General features: G+C 28.2%; 1 protein-coding gene across 1 annotated transcript; it reads left to right on the top strand.

Moving 5' to 3' along the window:
• Positions 1-2,724: 2,724 nt before the first annotated feature.
• On the top strand, positions 2,725-6,521 carry LOC100162424 (UBX domain-containing protein 1-like). The gene is made up of 7 exons (XM_008188956.3): positions 2,725-2,800; positions 2,883-2,936; positions 3,203-3,325; positions 3,651-3,905; positions 3,979-4,204; positions 4,809-4,989; positions 6,444-6,521. The coding sequence occupies exons 1-7, from the start codon at positions 2,742-2,744 to the stop codon at positions 6,476-6,478; spliced, it is 933 nt and encodes a 310-aa protein (XP_008187178.1). The 5' UTR covers positions 2,725-2,741; the 3' UTR covers positions 6,479-6,521.
• Positions 6,522-10,873: the final 4,352 nt, after the last annotated feature.

Genomic DNA, 10,873 nt, shown 5'->3' with positions numbered 1-10,873 from the left:
CCCACATTTCTGCCAATTCCCCCCAGTTCAAAAGTCAGTAATTAGTACTGAGCATATATAATTTTTAGAAAATATTATAGGAGGAGCTTTAGTCCCCCCAAAATAATTTGTCTATTTGCGTCTATGCGTACAATAATCAGTTTTTACTTTTTTCACGTCGTGACAAAAAATATCATGACTTATAAGCTTTAAAGAGTGCACAGACATGCACAGTTTATGCACTAGTCAATTATTATGGTCCGATTATAGTGCATGGAAAATGTATTGTATTCAAAATGTGTAAGTCATAAGCACAGTGCTGTATTGCTAAAAATATACGTCTTCTTCACGCAGTTGGATTTTAGGTATCAATGATAAAATATCCTTAACATTAAGTAAAAAAAAAAAAAGGTTTTCTCGCTTTGTTCGAATATACGCGTATGAGAAACGACTCTTATTATAGCTATCAGATTAAAACTAGCTATTAACCATACAAGTATTTTTCAACAACTAACTGAATGACAAACATAAAACAAGGAAACTTTACAATTATTTTTAATTTTAAATATTTTACTCTTAAAACAAAATATATTATGACCTTTAAAACCAAATCAGTCAAAATATGCACTAAAAATGTTGAATATAGACGATAGTTGTTTTAAATAATTTTAATGAACATTGTTATAAATAAATGATTAAGAATTGTGGTACGGAGAATATATACAGGGTTTAACAGGAAAAGCTGAAAAATAATATAATGCTACTTAAACGTATGAAAAATATTCTAAAAATTAGAGAGTATTCATTAAAAAAAAACTAGAGAAGTGAGTAGGTACTAGGTATACGCCGTACCCCCTATACACCAATGTATGAGCACAACTTATAACTTATAATAACATAACATTATGAGACTAGGTATGCATATAATAGTATAATACCGACTGATAGTTTTGTCTTCAAATAACATGAATAAGTTAATAATGTTAAAATAATAGTTAAATTAAATATAAAAACAGTAGCCTGTGTTATTTATTGTAATTATATCAAAAGCGTTACTTACTTTTTCTTCTTGGACAGAACCAAAAACCTACACTTATGAACAATATGACGTATAGCCCAACTGTATAGTACCTGACGGATACTTACATAGTGAAACCTGACTTAATTGTCAAAATGAATACCGACAAAAATATAGGTAGGTATTCTAATGTGTTGTGAACTGAATATAACGGACAATAATTTTGATAAAAAGCCATATTCAATTGCATTCCGTCATCCGTGTGTACAATAAATAATAAAAATTATTTTATTGCACAATGTCAAGGACTCAAGGTACGGATTACAACCGATTATAATATTATATTGCTATATATCGCCGATACAGATTATCACGACCATGCCTATGTTATCCACTTGACCAGTGGACCATGTTGTTAATTGGCTAAAATCTGAGAAAATTCTCTATAATACTATCGGGGTCAACTAATTTTCGCGATTTTTGACGATGTTGTACCGACCAACCGAATGTGCTCCAATATAACTTTAATAATAATATTATGTTATAATTATGTATAATGTTATATATTTTTATACAAAATAATATTATATTTATTATAAAATAATATAAAATAATAAAATACAATAAAATTAGTATATATTATACTAGCTGATCCCGTGCACATTGTTGCCCATTAAAAATGCCAAATCCATATGAATAAGATGTTTTATTTTAAAAATATACTAAGTCATAATATCGTTACAACAATTTTCACTTTATTTGGCTCGAGACTGAAGTTCATGGTTGGTTTTCAATCTTAGATCTCGTTACTCGGTTGTTTCCGAAGATCGTGTTTTTCTTTTCTTTCGTGCTTGACACATAGAACTACCGATCACTCGTTTTTTTATTGGAGGCATAACTGCACAGAAATTTCGGTTAAGTCTAATGCAAATTAATTCAAAATTGTTGAACGAATGAATCAGTATAAGAAAAATAATTAATCAGTATTACGAAACATACCAAAAACATACGAAATGTAGCAATATAATATTATATTATATTATATACCAACAGCAATAGCATTAATTTTAAACCGATGGAAACCAATAATTATTATTATAATAGCTTTAAAAAAAATGACAACCATTTATAAACAAAAATTTCCATCGAAAATCTCAAAATCCCTTTTTAAGCACCTTCCGGGGTTAATCTTTTACCTTTTTTAATTTACCTATCTTCTGCCCAGAGGTGTAATCTATCTTTGTAGGTACCAAATTTCATCAAAATCGGTCCAGCTGTTAAGGAATTTGAAATTGAATGACACGCAGACAGATAAACAGACAAAAATTCATTTTTATATATACAGATTTAATATATTATACAACGCCATCTATGTGGCGTTCACTTGGTATTAAGTCTTATAATAGGTACGAGTTTTAAATTACGTTTGGGCCTTGCTTGGCAACCAATTGTACACTTTCTTATCGATGGCTATGACGTGGTGAGCCATCATTACGATACTACCTCTCATCGGTCGCACTGTCGTTAGTTGGCACCACTGCCCGACTTGCCTCACCACCCTCTTAAAAACTCTACCGAGAAACACTGCTCTACGCCCGCCATCTTACCTTCGCTGTTTACATCGGTTTCAGTTTAATAATTTGGTATTAAAGTCATAATAGATACAAACATTTTAAATATCAATTGTCAGTCTGGTTACACAAAAACTTAATTAAAAGTCCTACCGTAAACAATTTATTGAATCATGAAGTACAAGGAAACCGTTCAGTGTTTCATTGACATGGGTTTTGAGAAAGCAGAAGTGTACGTTTATACAATTATAATTCCTACTCTCAAAAGTTATAACCATCTGATTGAAAATGTTTCAATTTTTTTTTTGTTACAGCGAAAAGTGTATTTCAATGTCAAGAATTCAAGGTGTCGAACCTGCAGCAGAGTCGTAAGAATTATGAATTTGTGTAGAATGTACCGGCAGTATAATATAATATTAAACACACAACCTTATTTCTAATGTACTGCTATTCGGCAGCATATCTACTTAAATTAATAATAGATTCACATAAATATTGTATTCTTAATTATTATTTTTTTTTCTATACCTATAGGTATAGAAAAAAGTTAATAGATTAAAATTCTGTCTAATAATTTCGAAAGACTTTTTTTATACATATTATAGTAACATAGGTATATATTATTTATCAAAAGGTTATTGGCAAACAATGATGATGAAATGGGACCATCAACTTCTCAAGGCGGTTCTACTTCAAACACTAATTCAGAAACTAATACCTCATATGCAACAGTAGCTAAATCATACGGATGTGAAGAGTAAGATATTTAATTAATTAAAATTTCACCGATTTATAGTATTAAATATAATTTGAGATACTTCTTAGTTTGTAGCTTGAAATTTATAATGTTAAGTCAATTAGGTCCCTACCATTAGCGCATCAAGGATTTTTTTACAATAGGCGTAATCAGTATACACATATATTCATATTATATTATATTGTATTAAGTACACAATAGATCTCCTAGTGGGAGGGTGATATGACCACACCACCTAGATACGCCACTTGTTACTAATGTATTTCAATTATTTTTATTAGAAGGTGATATGTGATTACAACCAATATGAAAATTATGTTTCTAGGTGTGACAAATTATTTACTGATACTACTGCACTAGAATATCATGCCATAAAATCAGGTCATAGCTGTAATTTCGCAGGATCAACAGAAGAAATGAAACCGTTAACTGACGATGATAAAATAGAACAATTGAAAAAATTGGAAGAACGTTTAAAGAAAAATCGTGAGGAATGCAAAGCTAAAGAAAAAGAAGAAGAACTAGAAAGAAAAAAAATTAGAATTTACTCTGTAAAAGATAAGGCTGCTACTAAAAAAAAGTAAAATGATTTGTGTTATAACATTTTTTTGTTCTAAATTTCGTTAAAAATTATTTTATTTTGTTTTGTTTAGGCTTGAAGATGAAGATATAAAAACAATGATGGATGATATAAAACGTGTAAAACAAGAAGATAAAGTTACTCGTGATCGAGTAAAAGCTGAAATAGAAGCAGATAAATTACATGTGGAGTTACTATATTTAGCTTCAGAAATTGGACCACTGAACTGCGAATTACCAGAAGATCTAAAACTAGCTTATCATAAACAAATAAAGGATTATTCAAAAACAAAATTAAAGGTTAAAATGCATAATACACATATTGAATTTTACATTTTAATTATGACTTATTACATTCAATTGAAAATCCATTAGTTATTCTATAAAAAAAAATTATTAATTAGTATTTAGGTAAAGTATGTTTTTGAGCTTTACATTGAATAAAAAATGGCGTCATATTCATTAAATTTCTATTTAAGTTCAATATTATTACTGGGACAGATTATTAATATGCCTGTTGACTGGAAAGACCAGTAATGGTCATACCATCACTGAATAAATATGTATGATCACAACTTGTGATATGCATACCACCCTTGCCATGTCCATCATTTGGTTCTCCGCATCTAGAATATCCTATTGACATTGTTGACCAAATAAATGCAGAGAACTACGAGTAATGGTTTTGTGTGTAGAATAGTGGGGAGATGCGCAAACCAAGCAAAAACTGTTTTTTTGTAATTATACCTATTTATTTAGTCATGGGTCATACCAAATACAGACTTTTTTACAATCGCCCTTAATTAATAATTATACAAAGTAATATCCTACTTAATTATATTATTAATTATATTTTTTCTAATTATTACTTTTTTAATTTTAATTAATATTTATTTGTATTTAGATTCGTCTTACAAATGGTCAAATAATTGTTGAAACATTTAATGTTAAGGAAATTATGGCTGGTGTAAGAGTTTATATTGAACTACACCGTTCTGATGGTGATGCTCCCTTCGGTCTCATGAGAAGATTTCCAAGAAAAGTTTTTACTTGTGGTGATGATGAAAAATCACTTGAGCAATTAGGTAATATAAAAATTAAATTATATTTAATTAGTCCAAGGCTCAATTGTTGTGATATAACAATTTATAAATTAAATTATGCTTTCAATAAAATTATAAATAAAAATATTTGTAATATTATTATTATTATTATTATTATTGTGTTTTGTAGTTGCTATAAGATAGGTACGTTAGGAAAGATAAGATTAGGAAAAAAAGTCGGATAAAATACACTTTATAAGCCACACTCACTAAGCCAAAAAAAAATTGTTGTTCTTTAAAAATTATATGTAGATTTTTGTGAAGAAAACGATTTTGAAATCGCTTGGAATTAATTTCAAATTTCACGACTTTCCTCGACGGGAGCCAATAAGTGTAGGAACCGAGTATTTGTAATATTTTAATTGACAAGGTTCCATATCTCGCATGCGAATAAATCTGGAAATTCAAAACACTTTATTTCCGAAACTAATCTGAGCTACAAACTATGATCGCACCTTTGTCCTATATTGTCATTATTAAGTTCCAAAACAAAAAAATGTGGGCAAGTGGATGTCGCTCTGTAGTACAGAAAGTTTACAAGTGAGTCACTGTAATGAATGGTGTTAAATTTGAATTCAATGATATAATATCAATGTATAAGAAAAACGATTTTGAGCGAAAACGGTCAGACAGCCTATGATATTACTAAATATATTTGATGATATTATTGTGAATAAGGTAATTTATATATTTACCCTATTTAAGTGGAACCTTGTTTTAAATTTTCAATATTTAGCTATAAAAGTTGAACATTTTATAAATTTTTAACTACAAAACAATTATTAAATTTTAAACTTGATAAATTTTGTCGGAATTTGAACTTTATATGCTTATAAAAAAAAAATTGTGCGTATGATATTTTAATATTTTTCAACTGCTATCGTAACAATATATCAGGAGCCTTGTATTAAATTTTCAAGCTTTTTTACAAACAAATAATATTTTATTGACAATTGTAGAAAAAAAACCAAAAAAAATTAAAAACTGAAAATGTCAGTAAACAGCTCAAAAAGTAAAAATATTTTCAAAATATTACGGTGTATAGAAAATATATACATTCTGTAAAATTTTCATGTATCTACGATCATTTGCTTTAGAGTTACACCAGAAACCAAAATCTATTTATTAAAATATCAATTTTCGGTAAAAATTCCCGTTTTTCTTCATTTTTTTTTTTGTTTTTCACGGTGTTTTTGAAAACTACTGGAAAAATGTTACTTTTGAAAGTACCAACTAGATTCACTTTCCTATCAGAGGAGATACTGTTGAAGAAAATCTAACTTTACTCTTCTAAAAGGCGATAACAGACACAAAAAATTTTTTAAAAAAACATCATTGTAAAATCAAGAATCTTAAAATTCCTAAGACTAGAAAATTCCAATTATTTTTATGCATACAACATCTTTAACTAATTTTTCATTGTTTATCTTTTTTAGGTTTGGTACCAAGAGCTGATTTAATATTGTACTAAGCCACAACAATAAAATGAAAATTGATGAAGAAATGAATTGATTTTTATTATTCTATCATTATATTATTTATACGCACATTTACAGTATACACTACAAAAAATAATTTGTACACATCGTCAATCTATATATATCAATATATATTTATCTATATACTTGAGGCATTTTTATCTATTATCTTTATCTAGATAATGTTTTAGCTATATATTCCCAACATTACACCAGGATCACTATCCAGGGTGGCAATGGCTAACTCTCATCATCTTCAGTAGTACTTGTTTAATCAAATTTGAAATATCAAAAAAAATATATAACATTTTAATGTACCTATTTATATATTTTTTAGTAATATCACATCTATATAGTGATTTTAATTACACGATATAATTTATGGTCTTCGGAAAATATCAGCATACCACGTTAGTCGAAAAATTGAATATCATTAATGAACAATTTAAATAAGAGCGGTTATATATGATTGACACATTAGTCACAAAAACTTCAAGAAAATGTCTATATCAAATATACCTATTGCTTTCTATTTGATATAAAAAAGTTTAATCATAAACCACTCACCGTTTATTAATCGTCATCACCAATATATATAAATATCTATCTTACCAATCTATCAAAATTTGCATTTCGAGTAAGGATATTTATTTTTAAATTACCCTTATTAATTTTAAATTGTTATATTTACATAAAACACCGTGTGATTCACCGATCCTGGTCTTGCACTTGCCTACCACTCATTGCCTATCGTGGTATAATAACAGTTGCACGTATTGTGTGCTTAACTGAATATATAATTACCTTTAAAAGCTACTCAATTATAGTATAAACTGTTATATAATATGTCGTAATATTAATTGTAGTTTTCTCTATCTGCGTGCACATGCGTCCTCATAAACACAAATGCACTGATAGGGGCGGACTGTCTAATTTCGACCTGGATATTTTATCAAAGAGTTCATATATGTATACAAAATTATAATCAGACAATCCGAAGTATGTGTAATTTACCACCTCTTATTGGTCTAAAACGTATGATAAATAATACGTGTGTTGCGATTAACTTAGGAAAACGTAAAACTGGCATATCCATTTATATAAGTACTTAAGTACTTTACATTTATTCTTGTATATTTGACAAAAGGCGTAAAAATCACGAAAATGTGCAAATTAATATAAGTTAGAAATTCCTTAAAATTTTAGATTCCGAGTGGAACGATAAATGTATTGATTTTGCAATGATGTGTGTTTATTTTTAATTTTTAATTTTTTTTTGTGTCAGTTTACACGTAAAGTAGTCGAAATAATGCTTCGATTTTCAACTTCAATACCTTGTTCAATGGGGGAGTGAATATTGTTAATGCATCGAGGAGGTCAAAATTTAAAATTCCCAGTAATTTTCAAAAGCGCCATGAAAAACAAAAGACAAATTAAGGAAAAATGGGAATTTTAATGATTTTATTGATTTTTCACAAAGTTGACTTTGGTTTTTGGTGGAACTTTTAAACAAATGACCGTAGATACATGTAGATACATGAAATCTTCACTAAACATTTATATTAGCATTTTCTATACACGATAAAATGTTTAAAAAATATTGATTTGTTTTGAACTGTTTACGGACATTTTCAGTTTCCAATTTTATTAGTTTTTTTTTTCTATGAATGTCAATAAAACTTTATTTGTCGAGTAAAAGTACTTGAAAATTGAATACAAGGCTCCTACTATATTTTTAAAATGACATTTGAAAAATATTTATAATACTTAGCCACAGTTTTTTTTTTATAGGCACTTAAAGTTCAAAAATTGACAAAATATGGAAAAAATATCACGAAAATTAGCAAATTATTTTGAGTTAAGAATTCGTAAAAAAATTTTCTTTTTAAATCTAAGATTTTAAAATGTAATACAAGATTCCTTATAAGATTATCTACCTTTATCAAAAAGAAAGTCAAATTAAATTTATATGAGCGTTTGAACTTCAAATTTTTACAACATTGGATATTCACTCGATTCCTCATGTAGCAATTTTCTTATTACGTTGTAATTCAAAAACGAACAAGGAGATACACGAAAATTTCACTGAATGTTTATTTTATCAAATATTATACTTGATAAAATTTTCAAAATATTATGAGTTGTTTTGAGCTGTTTACGGACAATTTCATATTTCAATTTTTTTTTTTTTTTATGAATATTAATGAAGTTAAACGAAAGTACATATTAAAAACACCTAGAGTAACAATTTTAGGTATTTTATTGTGATTGTATAATATTATTCATGGGTACTTGAAACTTCTAAAGTATACTATTATTTTTAGTTATGGGCAATTAACTCTAGTTTTATTAAAACCATATGGTAACCATATGGTATCACGCATTTGTTTATTTATATTTAAAACTTTTCAACATTTAGACTATTTTTATTTTTATTTTAAAGCTATTTATTTGTCCTAAATGAATAACCGTAGACACTTTGAAATATTATCATATGTTTATTTTATAATTTCAAAATATTTTGACTTGTTTTGAGCTGTTTACAGGCAATTTTTTGTGGGGGGGGGGGGGTGTGGGGGAGGGCGTTAGTAAAATGCTGCCCCAGGGTGCTTAATGTCTAAATGCGCCACTGTAAATTACAATTAAAAAAAGAGAAAAAAGTTTTTTTAAAAGGAAATTTTGCATTATTCCAAATAATTTATTATTAACTATGAATTTTTGTTTTTTTTTGTATTATGACAACTAAAATGTACCGAATAGTATAAAATCAAACGATTGACGACCAATTAACCGACTCAATTCTAGAAAAACTAAGATTGTGACGATTAATAAGAATATATTATGAAAGCCAAACTTTCAAGGTATTCTAGGTATTATTCAGTATAATTCAGTAGAATAATACAAAAAACAAAAAACCCATACTATGTAATATTATTTGGAATAATACACGATTTCCATTAAACAATGCTAATTTTGCCAACTTTTTTCTACTTTTTAATTTAATTGAAATAATTAGAGCATTTCTAGTTCAATTGCGTATATCGGAGTGTTGATAGAACAATTAAATAGCTTAAAATTAAAAAAAATTACACCAAAACGTTGAAAACTTTTGAAGATACATAAAAAAGCGTGATATGTATGGTTTTGATAAAAAAAAGTTAATTGACCATAACTTAAAAAATTAAAAAAGTTAGACCCAATCTTTAAAGTGTATTTCTTCATCATTTTTGGTATACTTTCATATGACGTTAGCTGGTCGCTTCACACCGGAACACATTATATACATTAATATTTTTTTTTTCGTAAAGGGGCCTCATTCCAAACTTTGACCTCCGGGCCTCAAAATGTCTTTATCCGGGCTTGGATTACACTGAGTGAATTTACTCGCTAGTCGTTGGCGAACAAAGTCGCGCGTGTGTGAACGTGTATAGCGATATGAAAAATTTTGCCCAATTATGTATCTTCAAAATTGCTATTATAAAAACTTATGAGAAAACTTGTAAAAATTGTTTAAGCTTTTAAGCGTGAATTACACTGAGCGATTAAATTCGCTCGCTCGCTACCAGTCACTACTTGCTGGCATACTAGCGATTTTGCCAGCTAGGGCATTTACATTGAGAAATTTTACTCACTGGAGTGTAAAAACACCAGCGATTAGTGACTAAAGTAGCCCGGCAGTCAACTTTCATCGCGTGCGAGCAGCGTGTATTGAACACGCGGTGAGTAAGCGACTAGACTGATTACATTGAGCGACTTTAGTCACAGCGAGTTGACTCACCAGCAATTATCGAGTAAATTCGCTTAGTGTAATCTACCCTATCTAAGTCTCCCCATAAGTTTTTATAATAGCAATTAGGAAATAATGAAAATACATATAATATGCACATTTTTTTAATAAGTATTTGAAGTTCAGATGCTTACAAAATTAGTCAATACCACAAACATTTGCATACCATTTTTTGGTTAAAAGTTTAAAAAATGTTCAATTTGTATAGATAGGGATTAGAAAATGAAAACGAGATTTCTCAAAAGTGGGTTATATTGTAACCAAAAAATCTAAAAAAATATATATTTAAGCATTAAGCATCGGAAAAAACAAAACAAAAAAGGTGGGCAAGTAGGTGTAGCTCTGCTTTCCAGTAACTTACAAGTTGGCCACTGTAATGGATGGTGTTAAATTTGAATTTAATATTATAATATCATTATATAGAAATATCGATGCTAAGCGAAAATGGTCAGACAGCTTATAATATAACTATGTATATTTGATGATAATATATAAGTGTGAATAAAGTAATTTATATAATATTATAACCTATTTACATGGAACATAGTCTTAAACTTTCAACCATAGCTATATAAGTTGAACATTTTATACATTTTTAACT

Source organism: Acyrthosiphon pisum, chromosome X, assembly GCF_005508785.2.
Source record: "Acyrthosiphon pisum isolate AL4f chromosome X, pea_aphid_22Mar2018_4r6ur, whole genome shotgun sequence".
NCBI classification, from domain to species: domain Eukaryota; kingdom Metazoa; phylum Arthropoda; class Insecta; order Hemiptera; family Aphididae; genus Acyrthosiphon; species Acyrthosiphon pisum.
The sequence above is the reverse complement of the archived record's forward strand: the minus strand, read 5'-3'. Positions and strand labels throughout refer to the sequence as shown.

Coding starts and splice junctions, on each gene's coding strand:
- LOC100162424 (XM_008188956.3), top strand. CDS start 2,742: ATGAAGTACAAGGAAACCGTTCAGTGTTTCATTGACATGGGTTTTGAG. Junction 2,937..3,202: donor GTCGAACCTGCAGCAGAGTC/GTAAGAATTATG, acceptor ATTTATCAAAAG/GTTATTGGCAAACAATGATG. Junction 4,990..6,443: donor AAAATCACTTGAGCAATTAG/GTAATATAAAAA, acceptor TATCTTTTTTAG/GTTTGGTACCAAGAGCTGAT.